Genomic DNA, 17,337 nt, shown 5'->3' with positions numbered 1-17,337 from the left:
TGCTGACACATCATTTCGTAAGCAAGAACCCCGGCTCCCTACTGATGAGTTAGGACAGCCGCGGAGAGGACCGCAGGGCCGAGGCCGCGCCGTTTTCGGGGCCGCCGGCCGCCGGGAGTGACCTGGGGGAGAGCCGTGCAGCCGCGCGCGCCCCAGGACCAGCCTTGCACAGTTGAGAAAATATTCAGCAGACAACACAGAATTGCAGCCTCACTCATACATATACAAAATGTTTCAGGCTCTCTTGGCTGCAGCTGAACTTCCTGTTGGAACAGGAAGTGTTTAAGAACTGCAGTGGCGAAGCTGAAAGCTCTGACTAGTTTCGCTCTTTCTTTACCTTTTCCTTTCATCAGTCCACGTTGGCAGTGCGTCGCGCTCACGCTCCAGCACACGCCTTCCTTCTCTTTATGTCCCCTTCTTTCCTTTGCCCTCCCTCTTTTGGTTCCCTCCCCATCTGCAAAAGATGCTGCTCCAGGTTGCCTGTGATCTGTCTTTGCTCTTTAACTTATTTGTACTTTGGGCTCCTCATTAATGAGGAACCAAGTGATGTTTAAGCTGTGTGTCTGATTTGTTTCATTTAACAGTACAGTCTGTAGGTACACCCACTTCCCTACAGATGACTCAAGTTTATCCTTCTTCATAACAGAGTAGCACTCCACGGGGTCACCTATGATAAGGACGGCCAGCATCAGCGATTCTCCTGGCAGGTGCGGTGTCTCGGAGGACTGTGCCTGTGCCCTGCTGTAGCCTCCCATCCCCTGAACACAAAACCCCTGGCCTCCTCAGGTGGACTCACAGGCGCTACTGGCTCAGTCCTGTGACCCTTGGACACCACCTTGTACCCAGCTGCCAGACTCATGGGGATGCTACTGCTTGGTCCCTGGAGAAAATGAGCTCTTCCAGGTTCACACTGGTGGAAGGAGGGGGTCCTGTACCTTCGACTTCCACCCCGCCTCCTCCTCCTCAGCCAGTTACACCTCCAGAGACGCTGCCCTGACCCACACTGTCCGCAAATCTAGGTCCAACCTTAAGCACCTGCCAGCTCTCGGGCTGCTGATTTTCCAGCCAGCGGGGCCACACCCTGGCTGACACCTGCTGTGTGTGTGTCTCCCCTTGTCAGCATCTTCCTGGGAGCAGAGCTCCAAGCCATGGGCCATGGTATTTGTTTCTCCAGCACCGAGAGCGTCTGGCATGCAGTGATGCTCAATAAATAACCGAGCTGAACATGAGAGTGAAGTTGCTTAAAGGGAAAGCGAAGTGAACGAAGTCTGTGTCTTGGGCAGCTTAGAAGGGAGCCTGCTCCCTGACATGCAAAGCTACTGCACGCGACGCTGCGTGGGCACCCTTCCGACTTCAGCCACTTCCCGGCTTGCACCTGTCAGGAGCTAGGACTGGGAGGACCCACCTGGCCGTGCCCGCTTGTCACTGCTGTCACGCGTGCGCCTTTGTGCTTGGCTCTAGGTGCAAGGGAGGCAAGGGCTACAATGCCCGAAGGGTCATTTAAACAGAGACACTTCCGTTTGGCTTTTGAAGCATGGTCATTTTTCACTTAAAGTTATTTTTGACTGCTAGGTAAGGGCATAAAAACTCTACATACTTCCCGGGTGCTGAGCGACACGCTGACACCGACATTCATTGCGTAATCTTTAAGTCAGATCCTGTGCATCTACCTCATTAATGCTTTTGATGAAAATATCACACCCTTTCTTCTGCCATCGTGAAGTGTGTGGGGCGTTTTTCTTTTCTGTCTTTTTTTTTTTTTTTTTTTTTTTTTTTGACGTTTTTCTTAGTGGCATTACCCTGCTGCGCGTTAGCCCACAAAGACTCCCCTGCCACCCCCCCTAATCTCAGGGACAGCGTCGTCCTCCTGCCCTCCCCCACCCACCGCTCTTCTCTGTGTGTGGGGCCACCTGTTTCAGATTCAGCGTGTCAGTGCAATCATGCACTGCTCGCCTTCCTGAGCCTGGTCCGTCTCGCTTCCATAATGACCTCCCGTTCTACGCGTGTAGCACACAATCGCATTCTTCTTCTGCTGGGTGCTGCGCCACTGTGTATATAGTGGTGGCTCAGCTTGATGGCATCAATCTGATTGGCTTGGGAGCCAGCAGGGGACTGGTGGACACACTTCTGGGTGTGCTGGGAGGTCATGGAGGGGTGACCTCAGCTACTCTATCTGGTGCCCGGCCGCTGCCTTGGTACTCTTCCTCATGCTGCTTTCTGGGCACCGTGAGCTAAGCAGCTTTGCTCTATCATGCCCTTCTGCCGTGAGGTTTCTCTGCCTTGAAGCGGCAGATCGTGGACTGAATTCCCTTAAAACACGAGGCAAAAGAACTTCTCCTCCTTTACATTGGGGGTGTTGGGCAAAAACTAAGATAACATTTAGCAGGTAACACAGGGCTGCCACCTAACTTACACAACCTTTTAAGTTTCAACATTTCTCTAATTCGTTTCCAGTTGGTTTTGTAACTGGAGAATGATAGGTGTCTAGTTTCCTTCTTCTGCGTATGGATACCCAGTTTTCCCAGCACCGTTATTGGAAAGATTGTCCTTCCTGCAGTGCGTGTTCTCAGAGCCTTCACCAAAAATCAGTTGACTGTAGATGTTTGGTTCCCTGCCAGGGTCTGCACGCTGCTCTGCTGGTCTGTGTGCCTGGTTTTGTGCCCTTAGTCTGCTATTTCATTTACTTTAGCTTCATACTGTGTGTTTTGAAGTCAGGTTGAACAGTACTTCCTGCCTTGCTCACTTTGCTGGAGATTGCTTTGGCTAACTGGAATTATTTTGTGAGGACTCTCTGACGCTTTTCCGTTCATTCTGTCTATCAGCAGTATTTGCCTCTAACTCTCTGAAGTCTCTCTGGGCTGAGAAGGCTGCGCTCTGTGACTGAGGGCAGGAGAGCTCTGCAGTGATTCACCAAGGGCCTGTCACCCATGGTGCAGTGTGGGTGTGGCCTCCAGGGAACGAGGACGATGTCAGGGAGTGGGCAGGGTTGGGAAGACCAAGTCCAGGCCAGCCTCAGACATGGTCTCTGGGAGCCGGCCCTTTCCCTTTTCCTTCCCATCCTCCCCCTTCCTTTCTTCCTCCCTGCTGCCTCCCCACATGGGATTTTAGGCAACAGCAGTTCCTTCAAGCGCATTAAGCACAGAAATGACATGATTTAACTTGTCTTTCACCGAGGAAAAAGCTGGACAAAATTAAATCAGAATTTAAAGGTTCAATTTCCATGCAACCCTTTCCACAGCATGACTCTGAATAACTTTAATTCCTGGCAAAATCTGGATAAGAGCTCTGTCTTATGCACGCTGGGTTATAGGGACTGGACCAGGGAGAACACACTTCTGCCATGAGAAAAGTCACATGATGTAAATGATGTTTGCTACCCCTTTGGGATAATTATTAGCCTGAAACTTTGGAAAGTCATAACCCAAAGGCAGAATCCACTAAGTACCTATGAAAAAACAAACCCGCACACGGGGCCTTAGGCTCAGTGCCACCCTTGGGGCAGCTCCAGAGCAGCAGGAGCCAATCCCAGGGACGCCTCATCCTGGCAGCAAGACAGAGGGAACCAGCTTGGGGAGGGAACAGGCCAGGGCCAGGGCAGCACCCGTGTTGCTTGTGCTCGGTTTACAGCCCTTCGGCTGGGTTTAGATGACAGCTTCCGTGTGCTCGGGTCTCAGATGGTGCAAGTGGGACGCTCGTCTGATCTTCAGAGCATGATATATTTTAGTGTATTTGAAGCTTCATTTTCCAAAGTGGCTAATAAAAATTTTACAATCATGCAGAAAATAGATTCCTTATCTTTCAAAGTGATGTGTGCCTTACTATATTTAAATTTAATAATTCAGAGAGCTCCTGATACATGAGCTCATTTCTTTTTGCAGATGGGTAAGACTACTTGAACCTACTTGATCTGTGACTTCAGAAACTCTGTATAAATATATTCGAAAGTGACAAATTATGGAATTTTCACCATTTAATGCTTTTCTTTTGGTTCAGTAATATTGTGGCAAAATTTGGCGACCGTTATATAGACCACAGATTTGATTAAGGATTATTATCAATTATTTTGCATGTCATAAAACTTGACTTGATGTTTTATTATTTTCTCCTAGTACTATTCAGTTTTCTCAGTACATGTTATCACAGAAGAACAATCTTTTCTAAAATTTATTTTAGGTTTTGAAACTAACCTGAACCTAACCAGCCAGCATGATGCCAGTACATCAGAAATCACTTCGGAGACTCAAGATAGAAATGCAAACAACCACGGAATTCAATTCTCTAATTCACTGCCCAGTGCTGTAACTGCAGAAAATGGAAATTCTGTCTCAAATGGTACGTATTTTTAAACTCCTAAGTATGTCAGTTTTTTAATTTTCAAAATAAAAAAAAAAATTGATACAGTTAAAAACAACTCTGAAGTAAATGCACAAAAGTTTGAAACTATAACACCTTTCTAGAAAAGATGGGTTTAAAACAGAAATGTACATAGGCTTAATAACTGGAAAATAGAATATAAACTGTGAAACTCCACTAGGGTATTATTGTGAAAATATTATGGTTTATGTTAGGGATTAGAATTTCATTCACTCTTTGGAGAATTTTCAGAGATGTTTTGCAATATTGAGCCATCAGAACTGGCATAAAATTAGTCATATACTGAGAAGGAGGAGGAGATGGATGTTCTACCAACTTCGTTTAATTAAAAAATATTTTCCCATAACTAAGAGATGTGGTGGAAAATAATATTGAAAAAATGGTAAATGCTGAACTGCTTTTAGTTTTTTTAAGTACAACAATGAGTATATCATTTACAAATTAGCTTCAGTTTATGTGTCTAAAACTCTCTAAATAAATATTTTCTCTTACATATAAAAGAAGCCGGGTGAAAAATATCAGACCAACCTTTCCATAAAAACATCCAAAGGAACTGAACAAATGTTTTCCTTTAGTCTGATGCAAAGTATTGGAGAAGCATCAGGACAGGGATGGGAACGGACTTCTGTGGGCTCTGGAGGTGTTGTCAGTACAGCAGGGACACACACCCCACCCCTAGGGATACTGCGGACCCTCGCAGAGGTGATCAAGAATCTGCCGTGACCCCACTGCCTCCTGGGATCACAAGGGACCAAGGGACCAAGTCCACAGCCTCAGGGTTTGGCCATGAAGTGTCCACCCCAAAAGTCAGTGCACGGGAACGAGGAACCACAGCTCAGCTGCAAATTATTCAGCTTCAGTGTTGAATGGAGGTGTCCTGATGTGGTAGGGTCCCCAAGTGCTTGGGCAGAGCACACATAGATCTCTCCTCAAGGAAAGGAATGGAAGCCTAGGCTTCAAGATATTCTCACAAACCATTTCTCAAAAACAAAGTCCAACACACAATCAAAAATAACCAGACACAGACACATACATAAGCACACAAAATAATCTGGGAAATCACTGCTTATTGTTAACTGCTTATTGCAGTCATTATAGGAATCCACACTCACTGAAACGATGATAGCTCAAGAGAGAGTCGGGCCGAAGACAGGAACAAGCGTGTCCACAGACACTGTCAGTGGAGCTCGACCTCCTTGGAGGTCTGACATATACCTTAAAAGTATGTATGCTTACCCTACCCAAATAGATAAAAGAACTTCAGCCGAAATGGAGACTCAACAAAAGCTCTCAAATAGAAATTCTGAAGTTGTAAAACACAGGAATAGAGTGAGACAGTCCTTTACAACACAATGAAAACATCAGGGGAAGTTGATGGCCACTATAGCCAGATTCTTGGAAAATGAAGACCAAGCATCAACCTTAAAAGCAGGCTGAGGTAGAGAAGATGCATTACCACCCAGGTCCAGAGACAGTGCGGGCTGCGCGCAACACGGACATGCAGAGTACTGCCAGCCCAGCTTCTAAAATAACAAAAATTCCTGGTAAAATGCAAGGGTAATTTTAGGGGGAAAAGCAAAAAGGGACCAAACATTAACACCGAGAAGGTTCAGAGACACAGGAACAGTAGAGCTTAGTGCAGGCAGGAGAAGGCAACGCTGCTGGTTAATGTCACAGTCTGAGGACCTGGACTCGGCATTGCTCCCCGATAAGTGCAAGTGGGATGTGCAGTTTCCAAACTGGTAAAGAAGTCAAAGAAAATCATCAAAAACCTGATGAACCCCAAAGATGGGGAAAGAGTGGAGCAAAGGATGTCTGGAGGGAAGCAAAAGTACAGAGGTCGCGGATGACAAATAGAGGAGCACACATGAAAATAAACTTTTAGGATGACCTTAAATTTTAAAGCTTCACCTAAAGTGAACCTACCTCAAAGATAACTGATAATACAATACTTGAAACACTAAGATACGTGAAATGCATAGGGCTGAGAGAGTAGATGTGAGGGAAATAGAGCTTGCAAATAGTAGCAAACAGAATGCATGACCTTCATGCATCTGGGACTTCAGAGTTGCATCTCTAAGTAGTTAGTGGACTCAAGAAAATGTCACAGAATAATTTGAAGAGAGCACATTGGGATGCTCATGCAAGATGACAACCTGTGGGACATGGCGAGAGTCTTCAAGGACAGAAATGTGCGCCTTCAAACATCGGATTGCAGTGGGAGGGAGGCAGGGAGCCAGTGCTAGGAAAGCTAGAAGTGAGAAACAATAAAACTGGACTCCAGCAAAGCGGAGGGGAAGATATAATAAAATTAAGCACGTAATTTATTGAAATATAGAAGAGCAAAGCATCAGTTTTGTTCTTCAAATAAAACTATCCTAGAGAGCACTAATAGAACTGATGATCATCTTGTAAGCGGATGGAAGTAGATATTAGACCTTAGGCACAGAACAGGGACACAGTGACTGGTCTTGCGGAAATTAAAAAACTATAATCAGAACTATAAAAAACTATGATTAAAAACTATAATTTTTTTGCCAAAAATAATAGTAAATTTACTTGAAAAAATACAGTTCCCAAAAAATAGAACTAACCAAAATAAAGAAATAAGAAAGCTAAATATTGCTTTAAATGTTAAATTAGTTTAGTGGATAACTGGAATACCTTCCTGCAAGGAAAACTCAGTTCAGATTCTTTCTCCAGTAAATTCTCCCAAAGTTCTGAGGAAGAAATAACGCCAGCGCTGGACAACCATGCCGGGAGGAAGAAGAGTCTCCTGGCTGGTGTTAAGGGCCGCTTCACTGGACACAGAGCTGCTTTCTCGGGTGCTGGGAGAACTCTTTGGTGTCCGTGGGGGTAAGAGTAGAAGCTTCCCTTACCTCAGGACGCACACGCACACCAAAAATCTTTGGTGGATTCTAGGTCTAAATACCAAATGTAAAACAATAAATTTCTGAAAGAAAATATAAGAGGAGACTTTTATTATCTTAAAACAAAAAAAGAAAAAGGAAAAGGAAGGACTTTCTCAGAGGACAGAAAAGGCCATAGAGCCATAGAGCAAACAGGGAAAGCCAGGAGTTGGGTGAAAATACCTCTGCCACACAGAGCCAACCATGGGGTCCCGGTCAGAGTGGACTTAAGTTAAGAGCAAAAGGCAGCTCAAGAGAGAGTCGGGCCGAAGACAGGAACAAGCGTGTCCACAGACACTGTCAGTGGAGCTCGACCTCCTTGGACAGCAGAAAGGCAAGCGCTGCTCTGGCCTGGTGCTCCACGCTCCCTAGAGAATCGCTGGCCAGGGAGGGGAGGAGCTCTGAGAAGGTTCCCATTGAGGAGGGGCAGAGATTGCCCTTCCAAGGAGGCAGAGTCAGTCACATCTATGAGAGGGAATGGAGAGGGCGTGGCTGACTTCCAGTGGCTTACCACGTGGTCCCTCGACTTGCATGGCAGTGACAACCCCGTGAGGAGACAACAAGCAAAAGACAGAGAGTGAGGAAAGGAAGAACGGGAGCACCCCTTCACCAAAGTATTTAGTTGTTTCCGTGTTTCACCTGAAAAGACAAAAATCTACAGCTTGGGAGAATGATCCTAGATCAGTAAATTCAAAAAGCTCAGTCTTACTCTGAAAGTGAAAACAAAGCCAAAAGCCAACTGAGCAAACAAAAGCCCTGTAGACCTAAATGGAAATGTTCATGGTGAACGCGCCTTGAAATCAATAATATAAAAGTGAGTCTTTAGGAATGTCAGGCCCATAAACTTCAGCATGTAAAAGTAGTGTATGCCCAAACTCTGGAACACAGATTTATATATTCTTCCTCAAATGCTTACCGGGGCTGGATTTTAAAATACAGCTGGTTCTGTGTTGTCACTGACTGAAGATCACTTGAAAATCTCGAGAGTTATGGGCACAAAAGGGAAATTATTGCAGTGGAGGGTCCAGTCTTTCAAAGCAATCTGACACATTTATGCTGATGTGGTTTTGTGAGCACCATGAATTTCTGGATGCCTGAAACTCTCCCAGGATGATTAAAATCTCCGGCATCTTGCCCTGGATGCTTGGGCCTGAGGAGGCCTCTCCTGATGGCACAGTAGTGCACGTTAGGAAGGAGCCAGTGAGCGCACGCCGAGAGCAGAGTCAGAAGAATTATCCAAGTCCGTATTATCACAGTGGAGCAAACGAGGCTTGTGGTCCTTACGCTAGGTACATGACCAGGACAGCTTGTAAGGCAGTCACTAGTACAGACTCATTATTCATTCAGGGTCGTCACTGTCCTCTCTGAATAAAGCCACAAGATGAAAGTAAATGTTTAAGCTTAAAGTGCAAGGTGAACCAGAAAGTATTCTTTTCTAGGAAACGACTTCTCTTTGGAGTGCCAGTATCAGCATGCTGCCTCTGCATCCCAGGAATGATGATCTGTTTGTTCATTAGCTGAAATATAGTTCTGTGTGGGTAATTACAGCTGTCCCTGTCTTTAATCGCCCTCCTTCTTCTGACGTGAACACCGACTCAGATCTTTTTTGTGTATTTAATTATTCCTCGGATTTGTGGTTATTTATCATTAGATTAGAGAGCAGTTTTTAGTTGTAGAATGTTTTAGCCATATCAAATAAGATACCGTGAATATTAGAGGTTTGTTTTATGGAGAAAAAGAGATATAAAAATTTCCAGCAAGGGTGTTTTATCATCTGTGTGATTTTCAGTCTCCCCACTCAGCACATACAAGTTTTATTCCCAAGCAGCAGGAAAAATGGCAGCTAAAGAGCAGAGTCTTTCTGTGTGCACCGCCGTCTGGCTTTCCGGGAGGTGGTATCTGGCTATGTGCACGCTGTGTGCCCTCGCTCCACCCTCGGGAAGGGTTGCCTGCGCTGACAGAAGGCGTGCTGCGGGGAGGGCAGTGGCGCCCACTCCGGCTAGGAGTGCCCAGTTTGCGTGCCTCTCCCACACTGAGCTCAGCTGTTGTGAGGACACAAAGTTATGACCTGCACCGGCCAGGCCTTGAGATAAATCCACTCCACTGCCCAACGAGCCACTGGTGGGAGCCCATAACTTGTGTCTAAATATACTCTACAGCCTCGCTGTGTTTGTGAGAACGGGGCTGAGGCCTTGGCAGTTGTACTGTTTTCATCGGACTCAAAGCTCAAAGGCAAGACAAAGAGGCAGCAGCCTTCCCTGGATGTGCTGGAATATTTTGCACTTGGCAATTTCAAGCGATAAATGCCTTTGTAAAGAAAGAAAGCCCCAGGACATCTGCAAGCTCTGCTCCTCCTCCTCCAATTGAACAGCATTGTGAAGTCATATTAAATCACGTCTACTTGGGACCTCATTTAATTAAATTTTCTCCGCTACTTGGCATTATACCGGCTGGAAATGGATGGATTGAGGTGACCACTTGCTGTTTTCTAACAATGTGACATTATTCCTGGGGCTTAAGGAGTTTTCCCACCTGGATCCAATCCCCTCTGACACTTGACTACTTAACTTCTCAGCCTTTCGGTCTTCTTGTCTTAAAAATGAATATGATTTAAAACTCCACCTCACAGATTGCTATGGGATTTTTATACGACGCTGCTAGTACAAAGTTAGTGCTCAGTGCCTGCTACCTGTACACAGTTATCATAAAATCTCAGAGGATTTTAGAGCTAGACGAGCCATGTGGATTTTTCCAATAAAAACAGAAACTCTATGCAATGAAGAGATGAGGTGCAAGGTGGTGAATTCAATCCTCCAAGACTGTGCAGGCTACAATACCAGCACAGAGGCTTTATGACTTATTTACACATAGACCCAAATGCAGGCACGTGAGCAGTCAAAATATATATCACGGTAATGGCGTACCTGCTGTTCGAGGAACTGACACACCGTACAATTTGGGTCTCTGGGGTGAATATGAGAATACATGGTAAATTCAGGGAAGTTGTCTCCTAGGTTGGAAGTTGCAAAATAACGCTCAGGCAGAATGCTGAGAGGAGTCCTTGTGGAGGGCAGGGCACACGATCCCAAGCAGTGTCTGTCCTGCTCGCCAGTGGAACGTAGGTACTGTGCTGGGCAGGGCGGGGAGTGGTATCATTGTCTGAGCCACACGAGGCTCCCTCCCTGTGAACATCAAACATGGGTGATGCCTGCCAGAAAAGATACAGAACAGGGCATTCAACTCAGCTACTGCCCTTCTAGTTATCCTCCCATGAGCATCAAAGACAAGTTAAAGACTTTTCCACAGGTGTGAAGAGTTAAAGCTTGGGTTAACTATGACAGTGATCCATGCACATCTGTGTGAATAGAAGCGCAACTCGTAACAGCTAAGTCATGGAAGCAGCTTCTATGCCCACCCACAGATGACTGGATAAAAAATGCATTTACAAACAATGGAGTATGGCTTTGCCATAAAGAAGGATAAACTCGGTGACCTGTAGGAAAATGGATGCATCTTGAGACCACCACATTCAGTGAAATGAGTCAGGCATACAAGCTTAAATATCATGTGGCTTCTTCTATATGAGAAACCGGCAGCATATATAAGGAGCGAACTAGAAGGTGGATAACCAGAAGTTAGGAGGTAGGTCTTTTACAGAGGAAAGGAGACCAAAAGATGGGGAGCAGACATGAAAAGAATGAACATGCGTGGTGTCCTCACGCCAGCTGCCCGCGATGAACGTGATCGCTACGTACCGCAGACAGGTGCCAACGAAAACTGAAATGGCCAGGGCCGTTGGCGGTGTCACCTGAATCGGTCAGGGTCCTGAAAGAGCCTTCTTTCCACACAGAGGAGGGGAACACACTGCTGTTTTTAAGAACAGTACCTGATGGTACTACTGGGTATGAAATAAGATACAGGGCGCCGAGCTGATCGCCCTGCACTGAGCCTTCTCGGGTTATGTGCTCCAGCCAAGGAGCGCACCCTGGAGCAGGCTGGGCCAGGGGCGAGCAGAGCCAGGGGCCAGCACGACTCAGGCAAGGAGAGAGGAGAGGCCACGCAGGACTCTAACACACGTGGAGGTCTGAGAGCAGCCTGACTCGGGCGGACTTGAGGTTCAGGAAGGAGGAGGACTTCCAAGGACAGGCTCCTTGTGTACGTGATGTCAGTGACGCGAACAGAGTTCAGCGCAGGAAAGGCAGGATTCCCAGCTAAGCATCAGGGAAGAACTTAAAGAGAGCGGTGAGCGAAGGCCTGACACACAGAGGAGGAGAGGAACGGAGACGAGGGCCAGGCAGGCAAGGACAGGAGAGCGTGGGGTCCGGTGTCTGGAAAGCCGGAGAGGATGGCGAGGATGATGGAGCCCCTTGGAGCCGGGAGGGCGGAGGAGGGAAGCCAGACAACTTTGGACCCCCAAGAAGGGATGCTCTGACTGGTTAGGCACATCAAATTCAGTGTCACAGACTTTTAAGGTTTGCTCTGTTCTCCACTTCAAAATCCTGCGGTGGATCCGCAGAGCCTGAGCATAGACTTTATGACCCCAGAGGCGGGCACGCTCCAGGACCACTTTCAAACCACTGGGAGCTCCAGGAACAAGAGCCATGCCCCGCCCAGCAGGAGCGAGTCCTAACACCACTGTTTCTCTTCATGTCCTTGGTGAGGGCTTAGTCCCCATACTCTGAGTCAGTTCCTTCCTCTCCCGCCGGAAGCCTGTTGCATCTTCTCAGCCCGAGCTCACAGGGCCCCTGAGGGTTCCAGGAGGGGTCTCGGTGGGCTCTGGGTCACGGCATCTTGGCTTCGGGATGCTCCTTCCCTGAGCCCTCATGTGCCTCCTTCGAGCAGAGACACCAGGTGTCCAGGTCAGGATTCTGACGCTCTGGAAACCCTCAGCCCCAGCAGTAATCCGGCCAAGTGTGACTTCTTAAAATAAGAGTTTAGTATCAAATGACATGCTTGGCTGGTGCAGGCACCTGGCTGCTGCTCCGAATGGAGGGCAAGGAAGGAACACAAGCTGTCCTAAGTCCGGACTCTCAGCTGCACATCTGCCCCGGGGGAAGGCGGGACAGGAGTCCACCCTGCGGTGTGCGCAGTGTCCTCCGGTGCAGCTCTGTTCCCCGTGAGAGAAGCCACATCAAGGCCCTGCTTAACCTTCAGTGTCCCCAACCTGCGCCCCTGCCATACAGGCGGCAGTCTCTGCTCTGCCAGGCTCTGGGGGCCCCGGGGACAACAATGTCCTGCGCTGCACCGCGGGAGAGAACCCTGCCTGTGAAGAAGCCTCTCCCCAGCGATGCCAGCTGGCTCTTCTGTGTACAGGCGAAGTGGCATGGTTTCTGAGATTTGTTAAAAGATAGGAAAACGTAGATTGAAATCATGAGAGCCCTGTGTTCGGGGATGGGTGTGGACCTCCACTTCCCATTCTGTCTTATATGAAGCTCAGAGTTCTGTAACACAGCGCTGTGGTCTTTGTTATCTTGGTAGATAAAATAGGTAAGTCATTACAATCTTACATGCATCTTTTGAATTTTCAATGAACGTGAACATATATTTCTAGTCATTTATGTCATTTCTTCTTAGTTTTCTATGCATATTCTTTGACTTTGATTTGTAGGGGGTTTTAAGGATAATAAAGCCTTTCCTTTCCTGTGTTGAAATGCTCTGTGCTGTTCTTTGTGAGTCTGCCTTTTATCTGTGGTGCTTTCGAATGCACCTGATGCTTTCCTGGAGGAGGCAGGAGCCCACTTCCCCCTCAGAGTGTGCCTGCGGTGTCTGCAGTGCCACCCGCGGTCCTCAGACACTGTCTACTCCTGTGAACCTTGCAGTGAAGCTTGCCCTGCCCTCCGGGAGGGACTCAGCTCCCCAACCCGGCCATGCGCTTCCTGTCCCCTCGCTGGCCACACCCAGCCTTCTGCGTCCATCCAACCCGGCTCGGCCCTGCTCTCTGTGCTCTTCCTGTCCTGCACCTCACCTCTGAGTGGCAACAGCCCCCAGCAAGCTCGCAAGGGTCCTCTCCTCCTGGGGTGGCTGAGCGCCCCTCGCTCCCGTCCCCCTGTCCGGGCTCAGTGGCACTGGTCCACTGTCATCCCCGCCGCAGCCCGCTAAGCCGTGGCTCCTCCGGGGCAGGGGCTTTGCTCTCTGTGGCACGGTGTTCCTCTGCGCTTTAGTCGGAGGCTGCCCATAGGTACTGCTTCACCTTGTGTGCTCTGCATCCTCCAGTTGCTTTGGGTCAGGGTTTGCGGCCTTGTCCCCTAGTTCCCAGTTCAATTCAGACTCCTCATGCGCAGCTCCCTCCTCCTGCCTGGGGTCCCGCATGGTGGGACGCATGCATCCTGCTCCTCCCTGTGCCCCACGCTGCGCTCCTGCACGGAGGCTGACCAGGAGGGCAGGCTGCTCTCTGCTTCTCCAGCTGCCCCCAGTCCACACCACGCCTCATCTTAGCAGGCAGGGCAGGCTCCGTCCCAGCTGCTGGAACCCAAGAGCTCTCATCTAGGGGCTGGGTTATCATCGACATGCTGCACCCCATCTACAAAGCTCTCCCCACTCTCCAGCTGTGGGGCGTGTGTGGCCCATGGCTGGGTCCTCATCCAGCCCAGAGTCGCCACCCAGAGGGGTCAGTGTGCAGGCACTGCTGACCGCCCAGACTTGGGCGGTGAGCCTTTCATCCAGAACAACTTCTCCACTGAACAAATAGCTCAGTTGGCAAGTCCCGGAGGAGCCAGCTTTTGCCTAACATCAGGAAAATGTGCAGTAATTTCTTCATGATTTTTAATTTAGGAATTCTGTGTATGTTTAATCAGTTAAACTCTGCTGGTTAATTAGGCTTTCAGAGGAGGGGAGTAATCCTGAGTGTGTAAAGCACTTGGAGTGAATTCATCCCATTGGGCAGCTATTTCTCTTTGCGCCTGTTCATGTTTAGGAACCAAGTGACAGTAGGGACCCTATCACAGTGGCTATCTGTTGTAGGGGCAGGTTTGTCTTCAGGCACATTTAGCAATAAGGAGGCACAGTTTTGATGAATGGGAGTCGAAGTGCACTGCTGGAACACCCTTGGGTGAACACGGCAGCCCAGACCCTGAGGCTGGCCATCAGCCCCACCACGGAGGAGGAAAGGCTGCTCAGAAGAGCATTTCTGTGCCATGTGGGAACTTCTGCAGACTCACAGTCACCCCACATGGGTGTCCAATCAAAACGTGGTGAATAGCAGGCCTCCCAAGCTCTCTGTTTCCCCACAGACACTCGCCCGGTCACTTCCCTTTCTTTGCAGGAAACCACAGTCCTCCCGGAAGTCACTGGCGCATGGCCTGGTTACGGCTTTCTCACCGTGAGCTGCACACTCTGCCTGCCACAGCACCAGAGTGCTGGCCTCTCCCCTGGCCCCAGTGCTCCTCTTCCCCAGCCAGGCTCCCCAGTGCTGTTTCCTGCCCCCGGGAGTCTCCCTGTCTCCCCTCCATCTGTCACACTCACTTCTGCGCTGCACGAGACATTTCAATATTGCTTCTGCTTGCCCCATGACACCGTGACAGTACTTTGTCTTTCCCTCCCTGTTGTGAATCTAATATTAAGTGAAAAGCGGCAATGCTAGTTTCTTATAATCAGTACAAAAGTTACTTTACTGGGGAAAGTTGGCATAACTTGACCTCTGTGTGTGGACCCCACAGGTCTCGCTGAGGATGATGGGTACTCGAGGGTGTGTGTGAGCAGCACAGGGACGTCGTCGTTCCAGAGACATCGGGAGGGTCACACCACTCAGGTAAGGATGCCGCATGTCCGTGTGCCCGGCGACACGCAAACAGGCTATGACTGACATCCCTTCAGTTAGAGATCTTTCTCCTCAACTGGAGAACTTGGTTATCCATACCTCTGCCCTGCGGTCTTCCAACACAACATTCTTCTCTATATTGGCAAACTCCATTTCTGCTTGTTTCAAAAAAAAAAATCCAATACAACTAAAAATTAATAAATGCTTTAAATTGATTATTGCAGACATAATATATGCTGTGGTTTAAAGTCACTATCAGTGACAGTAGCGTTGCAAAGGATGACAAGGTGAAGGATGAAGGATGTTCAGGTGCTTCCTGCATTTGACCTTGGCTGAGACAGATGATTAGACGGCACCTCTGTGGCTGCCGTGGAGTCTCCTCCAGTGCCTCAGACTTCCTTGCACCCCAGCTTCATTTCAGAGACAGCCTGGCAGGGAGTCCTCAGGTCCAATGAGGGTGCAGGCCACAGGAACTTCCTGTGATCAATGGACATTGTATCAACCTCACTGTGTTTGTTTAGCCTCTGAGATGTCGCCAAAGGAAAGAAGCTTATTTAAGAGAAAGTAAGGACACTAGTTGTTATGGTTTATATCTGAATGTCCCCCCACACCCTGAGTGGATCTCGGAGTGCTGTCCTTTTTAGTGGATTGGTCCACAGATGCTAGGATGTAAGGAGAGGTGGTCACTTGGGCCCAGACCTGGAAGGACTTCTCTCCCTCCCAGCTCCTCCCTTCACCCTACTTCCTGCTGCCCCATGAGGTGAGCAGCTGTCTTATGCCCAGCCCTCCCACCAAGCTGCTCTGCCTGCACCTGGCCAAGCATGTAAGAACTGAAACTTCTCAAATGTGTGCCAAATAAACCTCTTCTCCTGTAAGTTGTAGGTGTTGGATATTTGGTTCCAGGAAGGAGAAACTGACTAATACACTGGCTTTTCATAGAAAGAGAAAGAACTTCTATAATAGAATTTTGTGCTCTTTTCTTAGGATGCCATATCTTTTATTTTATTAATACATGTTCACAGTACCTGAAGGTTGTATCCATTTCAAGGAGTAGATGCACATACATAACACAGCTTGATTCTTTTATCCCCTTCCCTTTCCCGCTCTTTCCCTTCCTCGGTCTCTAAACTGCCTAAACTTCCATTCTTGCTGCTGTTGTTACTATTACTATTAGTTCATGTTTATCACATGTAACATTTGCATTTGTCATGGGTGTTGGGTACATGTAAGTGGTGTGTCTTAAATCTTTGTTTTGCTTTCCTCTCCCTTGTTCTCCTCAACCCCTCCCTGTTTACAAAAGACCTCTATTTTCTTCTACCATTGCTATATTTTTAAAAATGCTCCTTTTACTTCTTAAAAAGATAATATGTTTCATTCTAGGAGGTGCACAAACCAGCAATTATAAGCACTTTATTATCAATACATTAAAATATTATTGCTTTGGCAACAAAATTCTTATTAGCATTAGAGTACAATTTCATTACAGCATACGTCTATACTAAAAAATCAACTAAGAATGCAGATATCTGCACAGAATCAACTAGCCAGCATATGATAGCTTCCATTGGAGTGTTTGGAATTGATCAGTATGGCCACATTATCAGCTGAGATTTTTCCAAATAACGTTGATGAGGTATTGAGAAAAATCAATAATTTTAATCTTAAAAATAAATCTTACAGTAGACAATCTGCTGAAGTCACTGTCACTGATATATTGGCATTGAAATAGAAGGAAAATGCTGATTGGTGTACTAACAGATCGTCCTCATCTTCTGTCTGTCCGTGGGGAGGCAGCTCCTTACCTGCTAAATGCTGCAGACGCTTGGGCTGCAGTCATTCCCAGATGGACCTCCTTGCAGAGCACACCGGTTCAGGGCTGTTTTAGAGTGGGCTGTCTTGCATCAGAGCCCAAGGACAGGCCACCTGGCACCCTCTGCCACTGCTGCATGCCTCACGGAGGACAGGAGCCATTTGGGGAGAAGCTCCATAAAACAGGCATCCCTGGGCAGCTCATGGATTCATCTAAGATGCAAAGAGAGAAGGGAGAAGTCACTGGGAATCACATGTGCACTTCTGGTTTTCTGAGGTGGGGCTTGTTTTCAAACACCCCCACGGAAGCAGAATCTGTAGTCACCTCACAGTACTTTTTTTCCTCAAGGAAAGGGTAAACGATGCTTCCATTTTTCCATGCAAATTGTGGATGCTCACAAGCTGGGGTAGATTCCTCACCCATGAGAATTTGTGAGTTATGTGACACTGGTTTAATGGTCACACGTCTTCCAGAATTTGCCTCTGCTC

At 47.8% G+C, this 17,337-nt stretch overlaps 1 protein-coding gene across 1 annotated transcript in view; it reads left to right on the top strand.

The window, feature by feature from the left end:
• LOC106148878 (unconventional myosin-XVI-like) overlaps positions 1–17,337 on the top strand; it is a gene marked incomplete at its 5' end in the record, with an annotated part of 52,989 nt that overhangs the window by 17,320 nt on the left and 18,332 nt on the right. Inside the window, 2 exon segments of the mRNA XM_013515833.1 lie at positions 4,174–4,332; positions 14,939–15,030. Coding sequence (XP_013371287.1) covers positions 4,174–4,332; positions 14,939–15,030 — 251 coding nt within the window.

This window comes from Chinchilla lanigera, unplaced genomic scaffold, assembly GCF_000276665.1.
Source record: "Chinchilla lanigera isolate Chin_1 unplaced genomic scaffold, ChiLan1.0 scaffold00003, whole genome shotgun sequence".
NCBI lineage: Eukaryota > Metazoa > Chordata > Mammalia > Rodentia > Chinchillidae > Chinchilla > Chinchilla lanigera.
The sequence above is the reverse complement of the archived record's forward strand: the minus strand, read 5'-3'. Positions and strand labels throughout refer to the sequence as shown.